General features: G+C 48.1%; 1 protein-coding gene and 1 non-coding gene across 3 annotated transcripts; both read right to left on the bottom strand.

The window, feature by feature from the left end:
• Positions 1 to 1107: 1107 nt before the first annotated feature.
• Positions 1108 to 11101, bottom strand: TMEM171 (transmembrane protein 171). Of its 2 annotated transcripts, none has more exons than XM_024732809.1 (4): positions 10852 to 11101; positions 7222 to 7928; positions 3172 to 3313; positions 1108 to 1381 (listed from the first exon to the last, which is right to left on the bottom strand). In XM_024732809.1, exons 2-4 carry the CDS (start codon positions 7859 to 7861, stop codon positions 1186 to 1188), a joined length of 978 nt encoding a protein of 325 aa, XP_024588577.1. In that variant the 5' UTR covers positions 7862 to 7928; positions 10852 to 11101; the 3' UTR covers positions 1108 to 1185. The 2 variants fall into 2 exon arrangements, with proteins under 2 accessions (XP_024588577.1, XP_024588578.1); XM_024732810.1 differs by lacking the exon at positions 10852 to 11101 and adding an exon at positions 10060 to 10162.
• A 2609-nt stretch (positions 11102 to 13710) lies between these two features.
• Positions 13711 to 13783, bottom strand: TRNAE-UUC (transfer RNA glutamic acid (anticodon UUC)). Its single transcript has one exon. It is a non-coding gene; the product is annotated as a tRNA-Glu (tRNA).
• Positions 13784 to 26762: the final 12979 nt, after the last annotated feature.

Below are 26762 nucleotides of genomic sequence, written 5' to 3'. Positions count from 1 at the left end.
TCAGTCCTTCTGGTACAGACTGTTACTCCTGATTTATTGCAGTGGCAATTCCCATGAAATCAGTCATTACTTAGTTAAACTATTGGAGCATTAACGCCTTTAAATTCTGCTTTCAGGCACTTAAATGCTGGATAATACTGATTTTTATGGGGATGATGGCTTGTGGTAAAAGGCCTAAAAAGTTCATTTTTGCTACATCAAATTTTGTTAACAAAAATGCTAAGTTCCTACAGAATTTATTTTTTTTCCTACAGACTTTAGATTCTAAAAATCAGTTTTTCCTGGGTAGAACTGATAATACTTAGTGATTATTTTTTAAGATTTATATCTAGAAGTAAATAAATATTATTGCACCCAACTATACAAACGCTTTTGTTCAGCAATAGCTTCATAAGAATAAAAGTTGGTGGTCCAGACAGTCGGGCACCTTATGGTACAGAAAGACTCATCCCTCATGAACCTCTCCAGGGGAAATCTAGTTACCAAAGTGCCCCAAGAAATTTCTTCTCCAAAAATGTCACATCACTATAAGAAGGCTTTAGGATATCAGTATGCTGGTAACTGCCCCAGTGAAAATTACCTAGTTACCCTAACTACCTTCTTTCAGAATGAAAAAAAAAAAAAGAAAAAAGGAATAGGGAAAGGAGGAAGAAGGAGGAGAGGGAGAAGAAAGGGAAGAAGAGGTGCAAGAAATAATAAAGAAATGAGGAAAGTAATCTGGTTTCTCTGCCCCAGAAGCAATGAACATTGGAAACCCAATGGGCCAAGCTAAACATTAACCAGTACTTTTGGTTGGCCTTTGACAGCACAGGGTAGAGATATGCACCTGGCTTTCAGAAACTAGCTAGATGGGTTCAAAGCCCAACCTCACCATTTAGAAGCAATGTGACCTTGAATAAGTTAATGAGCCTTTCTGAGCCTCTGCTTTTTCATCCACCAATGCGAACGATCCCACCCATCTCCCAGAGTAGGAGGCCTCAATGAGAGAAGCATCTTGGATTCCCAGCCAGAGGCACGCTGCCTCTCCTGTGGTCTGAAGCACTGACAGCTTAATCTGGAAGGTTTGTTATTGATGTTGATACTACACCAGGAAGTCAGGACATAGCCGATTCTATTGTATTTTTTATTAGAAAAACAAATTAAATAGTGATTGATTCTATAAAAAATTGAACTGGAGTCCATGGCTCATGGTGGGGAAGGCTCAGAAGATGGAGACAAGGATGTGGGGACGGCAGTTTCTTTTTCTTCATATCTGGGAGGCAATTCAGATGAGAGACAGGGAGTGTGTGAGGTCTCAGAGGATGAAGCAGTCCCAGAAATAGTATATATAGATTCACAGTCTCTCTCAGAGGCTGCGCCTTGGCCCTCAGGAGTTGGGATCCTATGAAGAAGGAGAGAGAACATGAAAGGGAGCAGAGGGACTCTGTCACCTGCCTTAACTACCAGGTTCTTTTCACATGTTTAATTAGATGCATTTGGAAACATTTGCAAGGGTCTCCAGAGTAATTTCTTCCATATTCTATTCTGCATAGATATGTTTTGATTTCTTACCCCTTCCTGTCCTTAGAGCTCATGGTTACTTTAAGACTGTCTCACTCCTGTTGTCATTCCCCTTGTCATTGAAAAGACGTAGAGTACAAACACATAACTGCCTTCCAAAGAGAACATGTACAAATGTCCAGAACCTAACCTCCCTTTCACCCACACAGGGGAACTCCTGCATTCATCCCTGGTCAGATCTCCAGCTCATCACCCGGTTTGAGGTACAAGAACACGTGCCGTGAAACATGAATGACCAGGTATGGCAGCCCCCGTCCCTAGCACACTCGTGACATCTCTCAGGTCCTGCTTCTCACTGCTTTCAAAAATGCACGTGTCTCAGTGTCTCAGAAACCACTTTTCACTGAGGCCTGCTTTTCCCTGTGAGATCTTCCAGTGATCCTACCTTCACTTCCTACACCCTGTTTTCCCATGTGGGAAGGTGCAGAGCCTTTTCCAGCCCTGCTTGTCCCTGACGCTTCCCAGAACTCCTTCCTTTCACGCCTTCCCCGCCCGTGGATTCTCCACAGGCCTCTGTCGCCTTGCCCTCTCGGTTTCAGCAGCCTCTTTGCCATTTCATCTCCAGTACCCCATCTCTCTCCCAAGACCTGGCCCATCCGGTCTAGCTCAAAGGCCCACACCTCGCTCTCCCTCTACTGCTAGCCAGCTCACCATCTTCTCCCACTTACACAGGCCCCGTCTCTGTCTTCCTCAGTCAGGGACATTCCCTGTCCCTGTCACTCCCCCTTGACATCATCATCTCCGCTCTTCATCCCTGTCGTCCTCCACAGCAGACATCCTCACACACTCCTCCCTTTCTGACCACCCCAGTCCCAGGCTCCTGTTACCTTCAGCCTGTCCATGAGAGAAGGCTTCCTCTCTGGTCTGGTCACCCCCAGCCTTTCCCCAGCACGAGCTGTGCTAACCACTGCTCGGACCCTGTTGCCGTGACTCCACAGCCTTCAATGGCATCCCTCTGCCTCAAGGAAAAACACTTATATTTACACTGTTTAATCTGACCCCAGGTACCGCCTCCAAATTTGTGACAAAACATGGAGGATGGGGATGGGAATCTCGTATTTCTCTTCGGTCAATCTGAGAAGGCTCTGAGGCCCAGGGAACAACTTAATATTGAGGGGAGAAGCCTGGCGTGGTCAAGTCAGGGTGCAGGTTGATTTTAGCCGGCCACTCAAGTATCTCCATTAGATACTGAAATGCTCTGTACCTGCTGGAGGTCCCCTGGGACCCTCACCCTTCCCACAATCTAAAGCACCAAAGCCTAACTTAGCAGGGGCCTCCTGAGTTCTGCTCCAGCACTCGGGATGGCTGATGGGTTTGTGCAGCATTTTGAGGATCAGCCCTGCTAGGACCACATAAAGATGCCTGGAGAAGGCTTCATATGAACCTGGCATAACCACTTTTATAATTTTTAACTCGTGTGCCACCCAAAGTTTCCTGAAAAGTACTAGGAATATTAAGGCAATGATTCTGGCACAATGTCCGCCAAAAAGATACTCATACTTGGATGGCTACACCTCTACCATAGCCTTAAAGCTGATTTGGCCTGAACGTAGACATAGGCCTGAAAAGGCTAAACTTTCCTACTCTTGACGTTCAAACGGAAAGTCTTACCTATAGTTAAAAATACTGTAATATGAAGGTGGATTTTCATTTGGGAGCCAACGGTCAGCCCCAGGACTCCGAGTAGCTGCAGAAACTGAAGACTCAGGAAAGTAAGGTGGTGGAGGAGGTGGGAATATGATCACGGCATCACCTAAGGAAACACAACATTTCATTGACGATAGATGAGTACTAAATGCAAGCAAATGAGCAACAGCCAAAGAAATTAATTATATATTTGGCCCATCTATAGAAAAGGTCAAAACACCAGAATTTAAAAGTGAGCCTATCCAACTTACAGAGACGGAGAGCAGAGGTTGCCAGGGGCTGGAGGCTAGGGCGACTGGACTTAGTGTTTAATGCAGGCAGGGTTTCTGTTCAGGATAATGAAAAACTTCCGGGAATTGATCATGGTGGTGGCTGTACAACATGGTGAATGTACTTAATACCACTCTACACTTTAAAATGACTAAACTGGTAAATTGTATGTTGTCTATTTTGCCACATGAAAAAAAAATAGTGGGCCTCTATTTCATAGCAAATCTGAGCTAAAGCATTTCTGTGAAGCATTTGCTAACAATATTCCTTACCTCCCCTGGGATGTCTGCTGCTACAAAGTTTTTCTCGTTTTCTACTTACAATTTTAATTCTTCAAAAGTTAGCTGTTGGATAAAGTGCCTCCACTCCTCAAATGCAGTTTCAACCTCTGAACAAATGCCAGTACAGCCACAATACAGCCCATCATCCCTATTTCCATAGTTGTGGTTTATGCACTTGAAGAGTTTTTTTTATCTACCAATGTTTTTTCCAAGCTTTACAAAAGAAAGTCAAACTCAAAGAAAAGCTAGGGTTTTTTTTGTTTTGTTTTGTTTTGTTGCATTTCTGTTGGTACTGTTCACTCCAGAAGACATCCCTGCGTTTGGGCGAGGAGAACTGGGGACCAGATGCAAGCTCTAGTTTGATTCCAACACAAAATGTACCAGATGAGTTGCCCAGAACCTTCTAGACATGAGGTCTGAGGGTGGCCTCTGATAAGCTGGCAGCACCAAATGACAGCTCAGGAAGAATGAAAGAGGAAAGAGGACTTTACTTCCCTGCAGGGAGGAGATGGTTTGTACTGGTAGCAGAGCTGATGCTCACCTAGGTAGCTGCAGGGTTCTCTAGAGTTACCGGGGTTCCACTTGCCAGTTCCCACCAAGCGTGGCCCTGAACAAGTTACGTGCCCTCTCTAGGCCTCCCTCAGCCACCACATCTGTAAACGGCAGGCTGTAACTGTACCCGCCTCAGAGGACAGGTAGGAGGACTGGATTTGCGCGCGGGGTTAAAACGGTGCTGAGCACGGAGCAAGCTCTCTCAACTGTAACACATCCTCAAAGGGACCTTCTTCACAACCACCAGCAAGTGGCACCTATGTGCACATCTGAAGAAACATTCCCAACTGGCAGTCTGGCCAGTGGTTCCACTCTCCACCTTGATGCCTCAGTCGCCGCCCCAGAGGTAACTTAGCCCTGCAGAAAATGCATTAACTCCATCTCTCCTTCTGCAAGGAGATGGCGGTTCAAGCTTTTAATATACATCGCTAACCGAAGCTGGAAAAAGCATAGTGGTGGTCTTGGGATCCTCATTTAATTTTTTCAGAAGGTCTTCGTAGGTCAGAGGAAGGTAGGTTGAATGTTCACTTTAATTACCCATTGTAGGACAAAGGATCGGGAAACAAGCCTCTAAAGCAGGCTGATCACCTATCAAACATAGACAAGGAAGTACTCAGAGTCTCCAGTTATCTCTGAGGCTTAGCCACTCCTCTGCCAGGTCAGCTCCCAGCCCTCCTGCTCTCCCCGGAAAGTCCCATGCCCCTGGGGTTTCCCTTCCACTATGTCCTGAAAGACTTGATGTCCTGTGTGAGTTGACCATACACCTGCTTGTGCATCCAGGGTCCAGCACTAGGTGTGCCCACAATGCAGATATCATGCATCTTTGTTTCTCTCTTCTGTCTTCCATTCTGGGAAGAGCTGCATTCTGGCACTTAGCCAAGGACTGCCTCTTATCACCCCAATTTCCCTCACAAGGCAGAACTGACCATTGACAGACAATGCCTGGAGTCTTAACAAGTGTGCTAAAAGGCATGATTTCTAACAACGTAAACCCTATTCCGTAATACCAAAGGAGAGAAAGACAAGGTGCCAGATTTTCACAGGTTTGATAGGACTTAAACAGTTATGTGGAAAAGATTTGAAACTATGCAGTGCCAACATCAGGACAGAACCGCCCAGGAGTCACTCCAGCACAAGCCCTGCTCCCTGCCGCCCCCCATTCCAACCACCAGGAAGAAAGCTGGGCCCCAAAACTCCCGGATAGTAAACCCAAAGGGCACACCTTGAAATGCTCCCAACTAAGTGGAAGCCCGTGAGTGTCTCATGAGAGTATTTACTTGGACCCCACTGTGTTCCCTGAAAGAACTAAGAACATCTATAATATTGGGTGAGCCCTTTCGTCATGTAACAACAACCCAGGACACCTGGTGAAGGATGAAGCCTGCAGAAACAGAATTACAGCAAGTGCCTGGGGAGGGCGCTATGCAAGGGTCATAGCATACGCATGCCCACCGCCTCCGCTAGGATCCTGGCTCTGCCACTTGCTAGTTTGTGCCGTTGGGCAAATTACTTGGGATCCCTGACCCTTGGTTTATCTTTAACATGGAGACACTAAGAGCACCTGCCTCAGTGGATTGTTGTAGGTGTGAATGAATTTCACACAACAGGCCCTTGACGAGTACATGCGAAAATACACCTAGATGGGTATTTGGCCCAAGAATAAGCCCTATATATTTGTTTGCTATTATTAACACATAGCTAATATTGATGTTGTCACCATAATTATATAAACACACAAATAAGGAAGTTGGGAGCTTCAACCCTGGCTGAACACAAGGATCGTCTGTAAATCCATCTGCCCTTCCTTTCTCAGGCCAATACCATGCAAGGTCCACAGCCCAGGGAATCCCCACAGTGAGTACCGCCAGCTCGACAGACAGCCCCACCCGCGAGAAACATCTCACTCGCCACCTTCCTTCCCTGTTCCTTCCACGGTTTCTGCTCTGTAACCCTCTTTGCCCGCCCAGCCTTTTACATGTTAAGGCTGTGGCTTCAGAGTGGGAGACTGAAATAAAACAGTGATTTGCAAAAATGAGCAGCGGTGGGGGTGTTTTGTCTGTGTGAACATGAGGCCAAAGCTACTGGTATGGTTCTGTGGGGACCTGACTCTGGGAAATGGTGATCCAGCTCTTCTGCAGATCCCTGGGGACCCAAAGGGACACTCTGTAGGCACTCCATGGAGGAAAGAAGCGACAGGTGCTGTCATATTTCATCTTTGTCTATGCCACTGCTTCCAAACCTTGCTCCGACCCTGAAGCCAAGGATGAAATTACAGAAAATGAAGAAGGATGCAGAAAACAGTACAGAAGACTCCCTCAAAACATGGAAGACCAATGGACTTATGACAGATTCAGAACCCTAGATATTAGTGCTGTCAGGAATCTTAGAAATGCAGTGCCCATTTTATAAATACATAAAGCAAGGCCAGGAGAGGTTCAGGACTTCCAAAGACAGCCAGTCAGAGATGAGAACCCACATTTCCAACAACCAGAAGTGCCATAAGTGTTTGGTGTGAGAATAACAGGGGAAACAGGGTCACTTGGCAGGTACCTGAGGTTTTAGAAGGCTCCCAGGCTTTCCTCAAGGATCCTCTCACTTTCCTCTTTATTTGCTCTGTGACCTTAGTCAAGGTCACAAGTTAATGTCCCAATGCTTTTGCTAGATAATAAGGAATTGCTGGGAGGAGATGATGTGCTCAAGGATTCTTATGGGGATAAGTACAGCCGCAGAACTGTGTCTGTGTGCGTCTGCGTGCGTGTATGTGTGTGTGAGAGAGAGAGACACACACAGGGACAGGGACAAAGAGAGAGAAGGAGAAGGAGAATCTAGGCCAGACCCGGGAGCAGCTCAGTGAAGCCTTGATGCTACAGCCATGGTGATATGAACAAGAACAGGAAGGACAACCACCCACCTACAGTGACCTGGACGGGCTCCATGTTCTGGGTCTGTCTCTCTTCACTTTCAGAAGCATCCTGGCCCACATTCGAGTTGTTTCTCTTCTTAACATGGGCAACCACGAAGAAACACAATCCCACAAGCACAATCAAGGGTCCCAAGATCTGCAGGGACAGGAATCCACAGATCTGGGGCTCTGAGTCAGCAGTGTCTGTCTCATTCAGCGGTTCCTGCACCCAGTCTGAGCCACACCCGGGGACCCAAATGCCCAGTACACTGATGAGCATACCACTCGTCAGGAACAGAAACCCAAAGATGAGACACTGGACAAACTGGCGGCTCTCCCCACAGAGGAAGGCTCGGTCGGAGGCCCCCTGGTTGCCTCGCAGGCGCTCCTCACTTCGCTGAAGTCGTGCCCGGGAGCGGGCCAGGACCACAGCCCCCAGCCCAATCACGGCACACGCGGGCCCGGAGATCTTCAGCACCATGCTACAGTCTGGGAGGGTTTCGTATTGGCATGCCTGGAACCCAAAGATGGAGAGCAGGACTCCCACACACAGCAGGATGGCACCGATGACAAAAAGGAAGAAAATGAGCTTGGTGACACGCCTGTCTCCCTGGGCCCCATCTGGCTCGGCAGCAGCTGCAGGAGACATGGCCAGAAGAGGCCACTTCCCCGAGGTGGGTGGGATGTGTTCCTTCCCTTCAATGGTTTCAACAACTCTGCAGACATAACCAAACACCAAATTAAAGTGGGCGCAGGTGTTCCTGACCCGCCCTGTTCTTTTTCCCAGATCACACTAGGATGAAATCACAGGGAACCGAACTTTGTGCAACTGATACACTGTAGTACAATGAACTGGTTCATGAGTCAGAGGAACTGGCATTCAAAAACTCCTGAACATGTAATTTTATAAAGATATGCAAGAAGGGCAAATGCAATTACCATGCACCTAAGAGTATCTTGAAAAATCAAAACCCATGCAACAAAAGTAAATGGGTGTGGCTTTTCCTGTTATGAGTCTTAACAGACTCACTTCCCCAGGCCAAAAAATCCCAAAACCCAAAACATAAAAACAATGGTGAGTGAAAGAAGAACCACAGGGATTGTTTCTGATTTACAAACATCCCATATTTCATCACAGCTGCTATGAGTATTTCCAAGTCGGTAAATTTTCGTTCAGTACCTAACTTTCCATTTCCTATTTTAGACTGCAGCAACTTTCCATTCCGTGCTTTATCCTAAGGCTACATCTACAGGAGACCCAAGTTTCAACTGAATGGGAAGGCGGTTCAGGAACACGTGAGTTTGGTGGATTTTTAAGTTAATTCTGTCAAAATGTGACTCTTGAGTTCTCAAACAGGCACACATTGGGGCTGCCCTGAAATCTGGTGGCCTGGCTGCTTGGTTCTGGTATAACCCAGGGGGGGTCTGGTAGCACCTGTCCCTCAGGTGGGCAGGTGACCTCTTGCTCACCCTCTTCCGTGGCGCCACCCACTTACACAAAAAGGTTTAGACCCAGTTAAAAATAAGCAGCCGATAAAATCACCAGTTACAAAACACTAAACCGCAATAGAACCTGACCTTGAAAGAAGAGTATACATGAAATCAAGTGGCAAAGCACCTTCCATAAGACCACCCAAGCCCGCTACTTCAAGGCTCTCATATATTAAATGTATCCCGAGCAGTGGGTAAAGAATTGTCTACCTTACACACCCTGAATCTATTATCCAGTTATCTTGTCTTACTCTGATGAATGGAATATTTTTCCAAGACCCTTCAAGTTGGGGCACTCAAAAAGACAACCCAAGTGTAAAGAACATTTTCACTTGCTCAAGGAAAGAAAACTTTTACAATCTTTTGTGCCACTTGCATCCATGGTCACATGAAGGAGCTCAAGATTGAGTCGCTAAAGCCAAGGCCATCTTGACAAACCCAAATCGTGTCCAAGTAGGGTCAGGTTAGGTAAAGAAAGGAAACAACTGGTCTTATGCTAGGAAGTGCTTTTCCGGGAAAAAGTAAGATACAATCAGAAGGAAGTTGGAGAAAGAAGGAAATAGAGGTGGGAAACAAGCTTCCGTGTTAAACTTGGACAAACTATATGTATGAAGATGTAATTAAGCGGAAACAAACATTTAAAGTATTGCACTAATTAAAAAAAATTCTGAGTCCTGTAATATCTTTTGCTGGTCTGAAGATATGACTGAGGGGTGACTCTCTGCCACAAAGTCCTATCAATTCATTGTACCTTGGATTGAGACCTGGACTTTGTCGTGAGTCACAAGGCTTCAACTGCCTTAAGGCAAATTCCCCAATACTAGTAAAGCCTAAAACTGGATTTGTAGCTTCCTTTCCATGGACTAGTGGACTAAGCACCTGGCATAGGTGTTAATCCCCCATCCAAAATAGTATGTGGGTAGTTCGTTCTCTCTCCCCTCCCCCCCCATAGATGCGCTCACAAACTGCCTCAGAGACATCTGCACTAATAGGAGATTAAACCTTTTCCAAATACCAACCTACATTTCATTTCCCCAAAGCCAAATTCACCTCCCCAACGTTGTTTCCCAAAGGACATTTCCAAATCAGCAGCATGTCACCACGTCCAAAGCTCTCTGTGTTTGGGTACTGACGCAGAGAGGCACAAGTCCTTTACGGGAAAGAGTCTGGTGGGTTTAGAGAGCCGGAGCGCAACACCAGCCCGCAGAGCTCGGCGCGCGGCCCCCGCGGGCGCAGGTGCAGTGCGGCTCCTCCGCTCCTCGCTCCCAGCCTGGCCCCCAAAGCTCAGTGCCCGCCCCGCGGCCCCAGAGCGCGGGCTCCCGGGGTGCAGAGGAGCGCGGGGCCGGGAGCGCTTACCTGAGGCTCCGTCCTGCGAGGGCGCTGTCTGCGCCGGCAGTCGGCGGGCAGCGCGGCGCCCGCCTCCACCCGCGGCCTCCCGGGCGGCGGGCCGCACCGCACACTCCCACCTGTGTGTCCCGGCGCAGAGGGCGGGCCGCGCGGTGTTTACGGAGGAGGCGTCGCCGGCGCGGACAGGGCAGGGCGGACTGGCGGGAGCTGGCCGCCGCCGGGTGCTGCCCTTCGGGGTCCAGAGGCGCGCCCGGCTCCGGGGTGGAGAGCGCGGGGCGCCGGACGGGGCGGCTTCCGCGTCCGTGACCGTGCGCGCGAGGAATCCGGGAAAATGCCCCCCCACCTCCGCCTCCTCCTCCTCCTCCTTGGCCCGTGGCCCTGCGGGCACGGGGCGGCAAGTTGGGATTCTCCTGGCTGTCCCAGCTCGCGAGGCGACGGTCGAGGTCTGGGCGGCGTGAAGGGAGCCGGTTCCCTTCCGGGCCGAGAGCCCAGAATTCGGGCCGGGGGTGGGGAAGAAAGGGCAGCGCCTGCCCCCCTCTTCGGTGTGGCCGCCACCCAGGCAGGGGTCCCCGCGTTCCCGCCGCCGCGCCCTCTGGGACGGCTGCACCCGGGGACCTGTGGCCCTTCTGCCGCTCCAGAGACCTTGGCTGGGGTCACTGGGGCTAGCCCCTCGCCGCGAGCTCCCCGACAAAGAGGTTATAGAGACACCAGGTCACAGAAACGTGCGCTCCATTAGCGTGTGAGACAAGGGTCGTCCATGCCCGAAGCCTACAGGCATCTGGTCCTAGCTCCGAGACTCACACGTATGGTCGTCATGGTTATCGCAGTCCCGCGTTGCCATCGAACCCCTTCCTGGTTCTCAGTCGCTAATGATTTGCCGGACTTAAACTGCTCACTTTCTCTGCCCTTGAACTGGGCGTTTGGGGATGGGTTTACTAATCCCCGTGCTATTTGTAACCTGCCCCGTGACACGTGACATGGAATCAGCTGTGCCAGTTTCCACACCAGAGGTCAGGGCGCTGTGAAAGGTGAGTCAAGAGCTCAGCCCAAAGTGGGGAGCACCATTAGCCCTGCGGCCTTTCCCATCCCTGCCACTTCCCCCTGGAGTCCTATCCACTTTGCCTGAAATCAGCCCAGTCAAGAGTTAACGCCAACTGCCTTAACCTTTTGGAAGCGAGAACACCTTGCATACCTGATACAGCAAGTTGTTCCCAGTCGTTTTTCACTGCAGTAAAGAATGAGTTGGCTTAGCTGATTACAGAAGGGAGAAGGAGACTCAAAGAAGGGCTCACAGGGAGGCAAACAGGGAAGGGTGTCCACCTGGGTTCTGCAGGTTGGCGGGCTGGGTGGGTAAGACAGGGCTTCGTAAGGGAAGCAGACTGGGCAGGGTCTAGTGGGAGGGATTTGCTGGGCCACTTGCCCCAGTGGCCAAAGATTATTACTATCTTGAATATCAACACCCCTTGCTCTGGGCCAGGTTCTGTGTTGCCTGCTTTACCTGCATACAGCCTGTGGTTCTTCACTGTGTGTCTCCAGCAACTCAGAGAAGGTTGCAGGCAGAAGGCAATAGGGGAGCTAAAATGGTCATTTTTCAGCTGAGGAAACCACAGCCCAAAGATGTAAAGCGATCTCCACAGATGGTTAATGTGGAGCAAGGGCCTGAACCAGGCTGACTGTTCCTCCTGGGTACGTCTGTCACCCAAAGGACACACAATGCCACAAACTCAGAAAATGTCTTTTTATCATGTGGCATTTTTATCCCTGCAACAGAACAGACGCTGTATCCCAAGGACATTGTGGCAATCTGTGTCCGGGTGGAGCTATCCTGGTCAAAGTGTCAGATTATACCACCTGCTGGGAGGGCCTCAGAGCACGCCCAGCTAACGAGCAAATAACCAGCAGTGGCGATCACACAACAGCAGCGGGCACGCAGCTTTCCAAGAACGCAGCCCTGACTATAGGATTTGCCTCCCTACACAGGCCTGCTAGCAATTCCTTTCTGTACAAGGGGGGTTTCCTTTTGTATTCCCTAATCATTCTTTCCTTCTCCCCTATTTGAAACTCCGTCTCTGGCCACGTCATGTGCGGACCTGCAAGGGCCCTGTTGATACAGCTGCCCCTCTGGTGCCACATGACTGCAGGCTGGCCACACATGACAGATTTGAATGTACTGGCACCAAGGACAATCAGATTAGCCTCCACTTGGGATGTCTGCCACTTGAACTGTTTGTGTCTTTTGGAGCCTGTTTGACTAAATTAAACTCCTTGGAAACCAATCGTCGGTCATGTATGAAAGACATACCCACCGGCATTCAAGGTGCTTGTCTTTTGTAGCAGACCTGTTCTTAAGAAAGAGACTGAATGACCTTGTCACTATCTAAAACCTGGTGGCCTTTTCCAGCCCATGTGGTAGTGAAAAAAGATCAGCCCAGGCCAAGTCCTTAGAAAAATAGCATCAGAGCAAGCATAAAAAATGGATGAGTCTTGAATTCAGGAAGTGAATATGGAGGGTGAAGCTGAGGAATGCAGCAAAAGCTTGAGAGGAATGAGAAAGCAAGCATATTGATTATCTATCATTACATAAGAAATTATCCCAGAATATAGAGCTTTATAAAAAATTTATTTTATTTATTTATTTTTGGCTGCGTTCGGTCTTCCTTGCTGTGCGTGGGCTTTCTCTAGTTGCGGCAAGCGGGGGCTCCTCTTTGTTGCGGTGCGCGGGCTTCTCACTGCGGTGGCTTCTCTAGTTGTGGAGCGTGAGCTCTAGGCGCGTGGGCTTCAGTAGTTGTGGTGTGCGGGCTCAGTAGTTGTGGCTCGTGGGCTCTAGAGCACAGGCTTGGTAGTTGTGGCGCATGGGCTTAGTTGCTCTGCGGCATGTGGGATCTTCCTGGACCAGAGTTTGAACCCATGTTCCCTGCATTGGCAGGCAGATTCTTAACCACTGCGCCACCAGGGAAGCCCCCAAAATGTAGAGCTATAAACAACAAAGATTTATTCTCTCACAGTTTCTGAGGGTCAGGTGTCTGGGAATAGCTTAGTGGGGTTGTTCTGGCTTGGGATCTCTCATGAGGCTGCAGTCAAGCAGTTTGCTGGGGCTGCATCATCTGAAGGCCTGACTGGGGCTGGAGGACCTGTTTCCAAGGTGGCTCTCCCCCATGGCTGTTGGCAGGAGGCCTCAGTTTTTCACTACGTGAACCTCTCCACGGAGCCGCTTGAGTGTTCTCATGACATGGCAGCTGGCTTCCTCTAGGGTGAGTAATCCAAGAGAGAGCAAATGAGGAGGAAGCTGTAGTGCTTTTTATGACAGTCTCTGAAGTCCCACACCATTGCTTCTGCTTTACTCTAGTTCTTAGGATTGAGTCACTAAGTCAAGGAGAGAGGGATTAGGCTCCACCTCTTGAAGGGGAGAGTATCAAAGAATTTGTGAACTGTGGTGATATTTGGGGGAAGAGGGGAAGAGCACTTCAGGCAGAGAAAACAGCAAGTGCAAAGGCCCTGAGGCAGGAGCAGGCATAGCATATTCAGGGAAGAACAAGAAGCCAGGGTTGCTGGAGTAGGTAAGCAAGGGAGAGTGGAATAGGAGGAGGTCAGTAGGGCTTGGTGGGCCACTGTAAGTCCTTTTTTATTTCTGGCTGTGCCACGCCACTTACAGGATCTTAGTTCCCTGACCAGGGATTGAACCTGGGCCCTCAGCAGTGAAAGTGCGGAGTCCTAACCACTGGACTGTCAGGGAGTTCCCTGTTGTAAGTAACGTTGAGTAAGATGAGCAGCCTTTGGAGGGTTTTTTAGCTGAATGTGATGTGATCTGACTTATTTTAAAAAAGAAAACAGAGGGGCTTCTGGGTGAGCATAGCCAGAGGAGGAGGAAGTAGAGATGAAGAGACCATTTAGGAGGCTATTATAAATAACCTGGGAGAGAGATGATCGTGGCTTTTGTTTGAAGGTGATAAACACAATTGGATTCTGTATATATCTCATATAATACATCTCGAAGATAGAGTCAATGGGGTTTTCCATGGACTGAATGTGGGTTTTGACTCCAAGGTTTTTGACCTGAAGAACTGGAAACATGGTTCTGGCATTGACCGAGACTAAAGGCAGGACAAGTTTGAGGGGGAAGCTTCACAGTTCGGTTTGGGACATGTTAACTTTGAGATGTCTCCTAGACACCTGAGTGGAGAAGCTGAGTAGGCAATGGAACATATAGGCCTGGAGTTCAGGAATTCTGGTAGGAACAATTTCCTGTGGTCTGCCAGTGACGTTTATTACAAAATCAAGAGGGCTGGGCCCATCCTCTGGAAGAGTTTACACATGTATATGTGGCTACTGAGGGCTCCAAGCAGGCATAAAGCAAGGGGCAGACTGATGCCTGACACTCCCCGGGGCACTGCCAACCTGGAGAAGCAGCTCAGGACAAGTGATTGGCTCAGGGTTCTAGAATTCAGTACGGCCATTTTTCAGGACTCACAAGACTGCAGAAAGACAGTCCATCAGTTGAGTCGGCCAGCTTCTGGTTTCTCGTTTCTCTTTTGGTTGTTCTCTGGTTCTGCCCCCAATTAACCTTGGCACCCAGAGGCACGCATTCCTTTCTTCCAATTCCTGACATTTCTTGAGCCTCCCCCAGGGCTGGTGTACAGGAACTTGCTCTCGAGTGCTTGGTCTTGGATCCACGTGTCAGCTAATATTCCCAGGACTCCCAGTGATGCTTTTGAACCGCACTGGGCCTCCTCCAGCTGCCTAGCCCTGCAGAGGGCGCTGCAGTCAGGGGAGGCCGAGGTTCTTGGGGCATTTTCTTCTGCCCCACCCTGATGTTAGATGTAGACCTGGGGCCTGAGAACTATGTCTGGGGTGGGAATGACTGACTTAGCAGGCTTGAGTTGAGAGTTTCGATTTGGCCCCTTAGCTGACCTCAAGTGCAAAGATGAATTTTTTGCAGTCATTGTATTGCCTGGATTGGTGCTGTTGATTTTGTGTGGCTGATAACAGCTCCGCTTGAGTGTGGCTAGTCAGAGCCAAGGGTGTGGAGCACAAGGAGTTGTTTGAGACAGAATGAAAGTGAGGATTTGCCACTTGGTCTTATCAGCAGAGGCCTCCACACTATTGAGGGAGGGAGACCCCTTCAACAGAGGTGGCAGCATCTGGGCAGCAGACTAGAGGAGACCAGTGTGTTGACAGTAAGAAGTCTATGGAAATGCAGTGGTCTCCTGTCTCCTGGCATCTACTGTTCGCCCCATCAAACACCTACAGCTCACTGGGTCCCAAAGAATGAATCATTCCTCCCGGCATTTATAAAAAGGGGATGAGTCAGACCCCAGTTTAGATCTTGGCTTTGCCGTTTACTAGCTGTGTGACCTCAGGCAAGTAAACAACTTTTCTGTGCCTCGGTGCCCTCTTCTGTAATAAGGGAATAAACCGACCTACCTCAAAGGATGCCTGGAGGAGTAAGTTTCTGGCACGTAGCGGGCCATCAGTGGACGTATTGCGACTAGTCACCTCGTCTCCCATCTGCGGTTCCTCCCCCGTAACCTTCAGGAAGGTTGATCTGATGACGAATCCACAGAGAAGGTATAGAGATAGAAGAGGAGGGAGGTCCGCATGCCCAGTGAGAGCAAAGTGAGTTGTGTTGACTTCGAATGCTCAGTTTGCAATGGTTTGAGTCACTGCCAGCTCAGCTCACTTCTTCCTGAAGCATGTCCCCCAGTTATTTCTCAGCATCTTGCGGGTGTGTGTCACGTGATCTCAAAACACTAGCCGTCCAGGTGGTCACCCTGTGTTATCTGCCTTGTCGTTCTGCCTCTGCTCCACGACTGTCTGCAGCCACCCAAGCTTCTGGAAGGCGTCTTTGCTGCTGGTGTCCCTGGAGGGATATGGGGACCCTGCCAGGTGCTCCCCCCAACCAGCCAGTGGCCGGAGTTTGGGGTTCTAACTGCCTAACCTCTCCCAGGTCCATCTGCATGTCTCAGCCCCATCACTGTGCCCTTGGTTCTGCCCTCCACTTCCTGGCTGCCACTTACGATTCCAAAAAGAATTCAAATCAGTTTACAGTGTTTTGAAAATATAGCCAGATGGAATAAATATGAAAATAAATGAGAAGAAGAGTGAAAGAAAAGGTTAAGTGTATTTCCTGCCTCGTTCACACAGCTCGCTGCTAACGTGCGGGGCGGGCTGGAAGCCTTTCGATGTTATGCACTCAAGTCATTTACCCATTTTAGGATGAGATCTGGAAACTTGTCTGAGACACTTAGAGATGACTCTCCAAATGGCCCAACCCAGAGCCCTGGGAGTGGGCCATCTGACCACTGACGGTCCAGCAGGCAGGGTGCAGCCTCCCTGGGTGGCACTGGTCATCGCCTCACAGTCACACACCTGAGCCCTGGCTTCTCCTGCAGCCACTGCTGGCCCAGAAAGTGAAGCAATAAGAATTTGGACACCTGAGAGCCAGGCATCTAAAAAATTCAAGGTGGTTTGGCAGGAAGCCACCTCCTGAGTGCCCCGGTCCCTCGTCCATCACAGCCACGGGATGCAGGTAAAGCTAGTGTTGATTCCAAAAGAAGGAAAAGAAAACTCTTTGGGTTTTTTTCTTGTTACCCTACCTCACAGGGTTATTGAAAGGATTAAATGAATAGAGAAAGACCTACTGTAATTTGTGCTTGGATACAATTCGGGGAGAAATATTTCCTCCTGAATAGTGATAACAGCGAACCCCTCCATAAAACCTGCTCTGTGTTTTCAGTGATGTCCATGTCTTAACCCACTTACCTTTCATGATAAGCCGATGAGGTAGGTATTGCCGTGCCCCACTTTACAGACTCACAAAGAGGTGAGCGGCTCCTGCCTTGCCAGGAAATGGTTGAGCTGGGCTTGACGCATCGAGTTTCTCCCCTCTCGTGGATGAACCTCAAGAGCTGCCACGGCATCCTTCCTTGCTGTGCACGGGAGGTAAAATGGCTGTTTTTCAATGTCAGTTTAGAGTCATTCAAGGGCAAGCTAACAAACTCCCATTCATTCTTTAAGTCTCCAATTAAAGGTCATTTCCCCAGAGAGACTTCCTCATCTGAAGCAGCCCTGGTTCCCCACACTGTCTGTTATTTTCATAGTACCTGGTATTTTTCATTCAGGGCACTAATCACAAGCGTAGTTATTTACTATCCCTTTGGAACCACTTCTCCCCCACCCTTTGCTGTTTAAACCACTGTGTCACCTTCTGTCCTTCCTGTCCCTGTCATTGCTGATCTCCCAAATCTCCTGTCGTCTAGCTAGGGTCTTGGCACCTGGCACTCAGTTTTCCTCCATTTCTAATCCCGCCTTAATCCTGAATGCTTTTACCCTCGCATGGATAACACCTGGCCTTCTCCTCTCCAGTTCTTTCTGTCCATCCATCTCAGGGGATGCCTCCCACCGGCTCACACCAGACCACAGTTGACCTGAAACAGCTCCTCCTGCAAATGCAGGCATTGGACCGTTCCTGCTACTACCGTCCTGCACGCACGCCCGGACCCTGTGCCTGCTCCAGTGGACTCCTCTCCTTTCTTCATGTCTTTCTTGTGTAGTTAGATTCCAAGGCCTGTGAGGTCAGTGGCGCTCTTTCTGCTGCCCTACATTCCCAGGCCTGCATCTTTTCATACACCGTCTGCTAGCACGGCCTTTGCTCACCTGTGTGCTTTGCTCAGAGCCGGCACCTCTGCAGATGAGTGCTGCTGGTGAAAGAACAGCTCTGGACTCGATTGCTATCGGTGTCCCCAAACCCAAGGGCCCTCGGCAGTGCCTGGCAGCCCAACCACATTTTGCCCCTAGACTCACTTTCTGACGACGGTTTCAGCAGGTGGCCCAAGACCCAGGGAGCCTTTTCCTCCCTTCCAGTGATGCCTCTGATGGTCCAAATTCCTGCCTGGACAGCACGGTTCTTCAAGAGAAAGACAACCACGGGTAAACCCTTGTCCAAACGGGCTCCACCTACGACGCCCCTGGCGTGGGGTCCCGGGGTTATAGCTCTTGAATTTGTTCTCAAGTGCTTGGTTCCTAAAGCAGGATGGCTTCTAGGTCGAGTCAGGGGCTTCCAGCCCTAGCCTCCTGCTGTGCCAATGCCAATTCTTCCTTCACAGTGACTTTTCCCTGACCCTGGACCCACGTCACCATTCTAGGCTCCCCTCACTTGGATGAGTTCTCCCTTGAGGGCACTAGCTATTTCCAGTCGAGGCCTAAGTCAGAAGCACCTCCATCCAACAGCAAGATGTAAGAGAGGAAAGATAATTTTCACTCTACTCTCCTGAGCTCTTGGCTGAAACCCTGTAATAAAAGAATATTAACAAGAGAAAAACAAACAGACGTTTACTATCATGGATACCTCACGGATACATGGGAGATACCCAGGGGAAAATGAGTAAGTCCCCAAGGTGGCCTAGAATGCAGGCTTAAATGCCATCTTAGTAGGGAAAAGGGAGGGGGAACGGTGGCTTCTTTGGGGAGAGTAAATGGTTTTTAGCGGGGGTGAATGGGCCCTTAGAGGAATAGATGGGAGGTGTGATAGTTTGTGACAAAGTTGGTTGGGTTGTGGTGTTGACCTCTGGAACTTCTCTTCTATGGTAAGAGTCAATCTTCCCTGACTGATGAAACTCCTGGAAAGGGGATTTATGACAATTGAGTTTCGTTTGGAAGATCTGTCTTCAGGGAGACCAGGGGAGTTCAGAGAAAGCCTCTTTCTGCGTTTGCTGTTTTTCAAGTGCCTACAGCACTAAGGATGATTTTTACACTTTAAATGGTTGAAAAAATGTTTGAAATGAGAATATTTTGTGATGTGGAAAAATATATACATATGGTTTATATTTTTGCAAAGCAAAATATATTTATTTCAAAGAAATATAGTACGGTGATTAATAAGAAGTGTTCTTGTATAAAAATATTACATTAGGATAAAATTCTGTGGGGAGGAAGTATATGGAAATAAAAGTTTACAATAACAAAACACATGTAAAATGCATTACTATTAAAGAAAAACTGGGACTTCCCGGTGGTGCAGTGGTTAAAGAATCTGCCTGCCAAGGCAGGGGACACGGGTTCAATCCCTGGTCCGGGAAGATCCCACATGCCACGGAGCAATTAAGCCCGTGCGCCACAACTACTGAGCCCATGTGCTGCAACTACTGAAGCCCGTGTGCCTAGAGCCCATGCTCTGCAACAAGAGAAGCCACCGCAATGAGGAGCCTGTGCACCACAGCGAAGAGTAGCCCCCGCTCGCCGCAACTAGAGAAAACCCGCGTGCAGCAATGCAGACCCAACACGGCCAAAAAAAGTAAAAATTAAATTTAAGAAAAGAAAAGCTGGATAATTTTTACTGAGATTATGATCATGTCATGAGCTAATAAGCTAAACCAACTTAATCATATACGCCTCTCAGGTTTAGCTACCAAAGATGTCTGAGGTACCCGAAGGCTAGCTACTCCCTCACAATCCCACTAACAGGTGAAAGCAAAGGTCTCAAACATGTCGGCTCGAGTTCTGTGAGACATACAGACGCTTATTAAACGCTGTTAACAGTCGGGCACAAAGCAGTTTATGCAGCTGCCCACCCATGAGCGTGAGGACACTGACCTCTGGAGGTGGCACCCCAGAGCCAGGATTTTCTGTGCTCAGTGGGCATCAGGCCATCGGCCATCCTCGTCCATCGGCCACTGGCTGCCTTGTCAGGGGATGAGCCTCTGCTGCCTTCCCTCTGGGCACATCGACCTTGCCTGGGTTCACTCTAGGGTAAGGGGTACCTCTAAAATCATAGCCACCCACAGTCCTGCATAGCTCTAATTCCCCAAAGAAAAAGCCCATCATCAACATTCATTGTGCCAGTTAACAGGCCACTACTTTCACCAATAAAACCACACTTCGGACATTTATGCTAATTAGCTGAGTCCAGGTGTGGATTGAGATGAGCTGCAGATACACTTGTGGAAGCCTCCTGGCCTGTGGCCTTTCTGATCTTAGCTGACTTTCTGGTACCCTAGCTGACCTGTTGGAGTTTAACCTGAGTAGCACACACACAGTATCACCCTTAACCGCAGAATTTTAAAATCACAGACATTTATCAGTGAGTGTCACACCACTGATAAGTGTATCCTCTTAGGGATCTTTAAAAATGAGGTATATTGGGCTTCCCTGGTGGCGCAGTGGTTGAGAATCTGCCTGCCAATGCAGGGGACACGGGTTCGAGCCCTGGTCTGGGAAGATCCCACATGCCGCGGAGCAACTAGGCCTGTGAGCCACAATTAAAAAAAAAAAATTTAAAAAAAAAAAAAAAAAAAAAAAAATGAGGTATATTTTTATGTTTAAATGTCAGTAATTTACAACATGACATAAGTAGAAATCCTGTCTATTTAAATTTATGATGAAAATTTTACATGCCAACTTTAAAAGAGCAAGGGGTACATAGTTTTAAAAATGACTTCACGGTGACCCTAGGCAGGGCTCTCTTTGGTGGTGGCGAAGATGTCTCCTTGGCCTTCTTGTCCTTTGTTCACCCTCTTCCTGGAGTGCTCAGAGCTCTGTGCTCCAAAAATCAGGTGGAGCCGACTTTACAACACAGCCAAGTTCCTGGGACACCTTCTCCCAGCAGAGGGGCCCTTCTGGCCTTACAGTTCACACCTGAGAGAGGCTCCTTGGCAGATTCTTCCAGAATGAAGATCTGTCCTATGTGGCGTGCTTCCTCCTCTTAAACTGAGTGGCACCGGTCACTTAAATAGCAGCTTTTCTCTTTAAAAAAAAAAAAAAAAGTTTTACTTTACCAGTGCCCCCTTCACAAGGCAATTCTACATGTATTTGTTTTGTTTTAAAGATATGTGTGTCTTATTAGACTATAAGCACCGTGAGAGCAGGGACGTGTCTGAATTGCTTCCCACCATCCTCCCAGGGTAGAACCATGGTAGGTGTTCAATGAATATTTGCTGAATGAAGAATGAGACGAGGTGAGATGAGATGATGAGATGAGATGGAAATGAAACAGAACCAGGAGATCCCCTGTGTCAAAGCTGACAATGGAGGAGGAGCTAGGTCAGCAGTCAGCCAACCAGATCTGGTGGTTCTAAGGAAACGGGATAAAAAGCCTCTGAGGATGGAAGACAGAAGACAGGCCAGCCAGTCCTGGACCCAAGCAGAGCAGATCAAGAATCCTGGCAATTCATGAGGCTGAGTCTAGATATGAATTTACGTGAATGGCTGAATGGCTTGTGACATAAATAATAATTCCTTCTTACTGGTCCCTCGTGGCCGGGCTTCCGCGTTCCTCCACTGCTCTCTTTAGCTGCGACGGTTCATCTTTCATTTCCTGCTTTCTTAGCCTTACCATGAGCTCCTGCTCGTCTTCATTCTGCTTTTGTTTTATGAAGATCATGGCTTCATCAAGTTTTTAAATTCATAATTTTATATTCGGTCTCATTTTTCATGTTTCTCAAATGTGTTTCATGGAAACCTATTTCAGGTGACTATACTTCACCTGCTATTTGTTTTCCCTGTCATGCTTCTCAATATTTTGTTCTCTCTCCTTTTTGTTTAACTATCACTACAGAGACATTTTATCTATTTTTGTTTTTTTTTAATTAATTTAATTTTAACTGCGTTGGGTCTTCATTGCCGCGCACGGGCTTTCTCTAGTTGAGGTGAGCGGGGGCTACTCTTCCTTACAGTGCACAAGCTCTGATTGTGGTGGCTTCTCTTGTTGCAGAGTACGAGCTCAAGGTGCACGGGCTTCAGTAGTTGTGGCACATGGGCTCAGTAGTTGTGGCTCAAGGGCTGTAGAGCACAGGCTCAGTACTGTGTCACACGGGTTTAGTTACTCCACAGCATGTGGGATCTTCCTGGACCAGGGCTCGAACCCGTGTCCCCTGCATTGGCAGGTGGATTCTTAACCACTGTGCCACCAGGGAAGTCCCAACATAGACATTTTAAATCATTACTGTCATTTGGATAAGGTGAGTGTTTCACGGGCAAGATATTTTTAGGAGTTATGTATGGAGAGAGGACAGGCCTGTGCTCCAGACGGTAACAAGTATTCTCCTATGACATGATGTGAGGGGTGTGAGTTCATTCTTTTATACTTTACTCCCCCCAAACCAACCAAGATTGCAACTATAGAGCTCAGATGGAGGCTTCTGTACAAATACGGCTTGTACATGTGATTCTACATATGACCCTTCTTCTCCACATATTCTTGGAGACAAATCAGGTCAGAGAAACTCCTGCTGCCAAGGCACTTGCTTGTTCGCATTGCTAAATAGTTCTTTAGTTCTGTCCTCTGAATGGTCGTCACCTGCTTTTGGAGAACCACATATGATCAATTTTATTTGGGCGTTGCACTTACAATCCCAAAGGCACCCTTCCCACTTGAGATATTTGCTTTCACCTGCTAATGAGGTGATGGGGGAGGAGCTAGCCTTCCCTCACTTCAGCGGCAGGACTATCAGAATATTCTCATTCTCTGTTTGGCTGTAATTGCACTGATAGCTCTTTATTATGTTTTGTGATTTTGAGTTATACGCGTCCTCTCGCTTTGTCAAGGGGGTAATTTGCATTTCTGTTTCTCATTGTCATCACCGTCTGAGGACAGTTTTGAAAGGGATAAGAGGGCAGCATTTGTTGTAACGTAGGCATCTCCTTGGGTGGGTAGGGTTTTGAATGTCAGCGATGGAGGGCGGGGGAGAGAGAGAGAGAGAGAGAAGCAGGTATCACAGGTGGAGCAAGAGACCGTGATGGCCAAAGGTCAGGGGTTTGAAGAGTGCTTTGGAGTCAATGACCAGATTGCTTTAGGCTAAAGTATTGCACGAGGTCAGGGGAAATGTGAGAGAAATTTGCTTGGAAAAAGTCAGAGGGATGATACTTTGGAAATCCCTCCCTGCCAGACGTGATATTTTTACTCAGTTCTACAGGCCAAGGAGAACGATTGAAAGTTTATAAGTAGTGCGTTAGCAGGTGATAGCTTGTAAGACAGATTGAAAGTGGAGGGGGCACCTGGCAGCAGAGAACAGTGATGAGTTGTCGCTGACACTTGGAAGAGAGGAGCTGCAGAACCGACCTCCCGTGCGCCACACACACACACACACTTAAGAGTTTAACTGATTTATTCACACTATATAGTTCAACAAAGATTTAAACTGGTTTACAACACGTATAATCCGACCATATAAAGTGAAATGACAAATGCCACGCTGTAGTATAGAATCCTGTCCACCCTACCGCCCTCCACCTGACTTGAGTTCTTGAAGACCAGACCAATGTGTCTTGTATGTCTTTTTCCTGCCTTGTGGGAGGAGGATGCGTAAGAATGAACGGAGGAAAGGGAGAGCTAGCCTGACAGAAAGCCGCCTGCCGTCTCTCTCCTGCACGGACCTTAGCGGACTTAGCAGGTCAAACAAGGGCCACGGAAGGAGACACTGAGGGAGGCAGTGGACTCCCGTTCCTGGGAGGGACTTAAAAATGAGGGAGCGGAGTCCTCACGGCATCTCCAGGTGCCATTCCATGAGGATGTCTCTTGGACTCGTGGAGGCTGCTCTCGGGTGTTTGAGTTTAGGGGAAGGTGGGCTTAGGGACGCTGAAACTCATGCTCAGCCGGGAGTAGCACACGCTGAAGGTGATGGGGTGGAAAACACCTCTCTTCTTGGCCCTGGCCTGCAGAAGGAGCCATTTCTGTGTCTTTTATGCAAACAGATAAATTTCATTTCCGACGTTATCTCTCCACCCCCACTGGTAGATACTTATCCAGTGGGGCCTGCTTGCCTCAGCTGTATCTTAACCTGCTTAGATCTTTCTGGCCTTTTCAATTTAGGAGCCATTGTCTTTTCCCATGTGAAAACTCTTAGGTGGGATACCAGCCGGGGAACATCAAACAAACTTGTAAAACCTGTTTCTCTTTGGAGCTAATAAAAGGAACATGGATGGGCCCCAGAAGACGCAGGTCTCATCCTGGCTCTGAGCAGAAGCCAGGGAATTTGTTTAATCTTTCCACGCCTTACTTTCTTCGTCTGTAGAGTGCGGGGAGATGATCAATTTCCTTGTCGGCCTCTACCCTGAGGCCATGGAAGAGAAGAACGCTTGCTGGCGTGGGAGGGGTGGCAGGAGCCCACCCAGCAGAGAAACCCTCACTGGTCCAGAGACTTTGAAAGGTGGGCCAGGTAGATCCAGGCTTGGGCCTCAGTCCTGTCTGCTGACAATTTGAAGTCATATCAGGAAAGAAACAGAGGGCACCAGTCATGCAGACCATGAACAGAAAGGAGCAGAGGCTCAGGACTCCTCATCCCAACTCTGCTGCTGCCTCACAGGGCGGAGGGGTAGGAAGGGCCCTGGAGCTCAGGAGTGGAAAGTCTTTTTTCAGCCCCAAACAATTTACTCAAGCTCAATCTTGAGTATGGACTACCAGGAAGGCCCAATGTGTAAAACAGATCTTGGGCTGGACTCCTTTGGAATACAGCTCGGTCCTATCTGACCTGCCCTTTTTTACCACACACAAGGAAACTGGGACCCAGAGAAGGCAATGCTTCCCTAAGCTCACACAGCTGGTTCATGACAAAGAACAAAAGAGAAACAGTCCAGACGTCTCCATGTTGATGAAGACAGATTTCAGGACCAGCCAGGAGAAGTGGGAAGACGAACTGAAGAGGCAGCTGGAGGTAAGAAGGAGTGAGGGAAACCTTGCCCAGGGAGGACAAAGTCCTGAGGGAAAGAGGTGACTTGACGGGTCCCTCAGGAAAAGGGGGCCCTGGGAATGGGGCCAAGTCCTTTGAAAGGGGGTGGTGGCAGGAAACAGCTCAACTTTTGCCATCAAGGCAGCTCTGTACTGGGGAAAAAGCTCCAGGACTCTTCCAACTGAGGGTTCCTTTAAGTGCGGGGCTCTTGGAAATTGCAAGGACTGGAGTTTACTATATGATATGCATGAGTTTGGTGGGTCATTACGTGTTACCATGCAAGTAAAGGCTTCCTAGTAGTTAAATACATAAACTTGAATTAAAGCTATTGAGAATTCAAGAAAAGTAAACAAGATCAAAATAATAAAATGTGGTAAAAGCCGTAGTAGGGCTAACACTTATTAAGCCTTGCTCCTCCAATTAAATGAATTAATAGGAGGCCAGCAGTAGTGCTGGCCGTTAGGTATACAGCTAAGGCTGTTGGTTGAATAAACAGCCTAATGGGTTAGATAGTTACTAATATAGGACTGAGTGGGATGGTTGTCCCTTGGGGCAGGAAATGGGCCATAAAGATGCTTCTGTTTTCTGGGGGAAGCGGTAATTACTGTTCCTGTTCATAAAGGAATAGCGATTCCTAGATTTATTGAGAGCTGTGTAGCAGGTATAAATGAATGTGGTAGAAGGCTTAGTAGATTTTTTGAGCCAATAAATAAAATATTAATAAGTGATGTATGAGGGATCACCTTTACTTGCATGACAATGCAGAGTGACCCACCAAACTCATGCTTATCATGTAGTGAATCCCAGTCCCTGCCCACTTAGAGGAGCCCTGCGCTTACAAGAACCTTCATTTGGAAGGGTCCCGGCGCTTTTTCCCAGTGGCAGAGCTGCCTCGATGGCGAAAGTTGTGCTGCTTCAGATGGCCATTATTTGTTTTGATGTAAGTTGAATTCGTCATTGTTGGATAGAAATTACACGGTTATTAATTTGTTGGTGAAGTATGGGAAATAAAACACTTGGGAAACTATTGGAATAACAATAGGTAATTCTGTTATTGTTTGGGTAGCGAAAGAGGCGAATAAATCTTTGTTCATTTTGTTTCTCAAGGGGTGTAATGTTTTGATGGTTTGTTTGTTTTGCGGTACGCCGGCCTCTCGCTGTTGTGGCCTCTCCGTTGCGGAGCACAGGCTCCGGACGCGCAGGCTCAGCGGCCATGGCTCACGGGCGTAGCCGCTCCGCGGCATGTGGGATCTTCCCGGACCGGGGCACGAACCCGTGTCCGCTGCATCGGCAGGCGGACTCTCAGCCACTGCGCCACCAGGGAAGCCCCGTTTTGATGTTTTGTTTTCAATTCTGAGTTGAAAGATAAGAATGTTTTGAAAGTTTTAACTGAAATATAATAAATAGTACTATAATTATATTAGTGATGAGTCACGTTAATGTATCTAGTTGTGGAATATCCTTAAGGGAAGGTTAAAATTCTCAGTCTTTAACTTAAAAGGTTTATGCTATTCAGCTTCTTAATGATTTTATAATTTGATGCCGATCATTTTTGAAATATTTTAGTGGAATTAATTCGAGGTCAATAGGCATGAGGCTATGACATAACCCCCAAATTTCTGAACGTTGTCCACAGTATGAGCCTGGTCATGTAGCATTAGGGTTGTTTAAGGTGCCCTGCAGTAGCATCTGTCTTGAGGCCTACGGAGGGAATAGCTCATGAGTGTAGGATGTTTTCGGGTGAAATTAGTATTTGGACTGTTATTTCTGTAGGTGAGACTGCTCCATTATATATTTGTAGTAGTCCTCCTGGTTTTAGATCTGTTGTAGGAATTATATAGGAATCAATTATATAGGAATCAAAATTTAGAGCTTCACATTTTGTGTATTCACAGCTTCATTATCATTGGTCACCTAAAGTTTTTACAGTTAGGGAAGGATTATTAATTTCAACTATTATATAAACAATTTGTAATGATGGTAGAGCACTTAAAATTAGAATAATAGCAGCTAGAATAGTTCAAGCTGTTTCTACCTCTTGTGCATCTATTGTAC

Source organism: Neophocaena asiaeorientalis, unplaced genomic scaffold (genome assembly GCF_003031525.2).
Source record: "Neophocaena asiaeorientalis asiaeorientalis breed wild unplaced genomic scaffold, Neophocaena_asiaeorientalis_V1.1 scaffold515, whole genome shotgun sequence".
NCBI classification, from domain to species: Eukaryota; Metazoa; Chordata; class Mammalia; order Artiodactyla; family Phocoenidae; genus Neophocaena; species Neophocaena asiaeorientalis.
The sequence above is the reverse complement of the archived record's forward strand: the minus strand, read 5'-3'. Positions and strand labels throughout refer to the sequence as shown.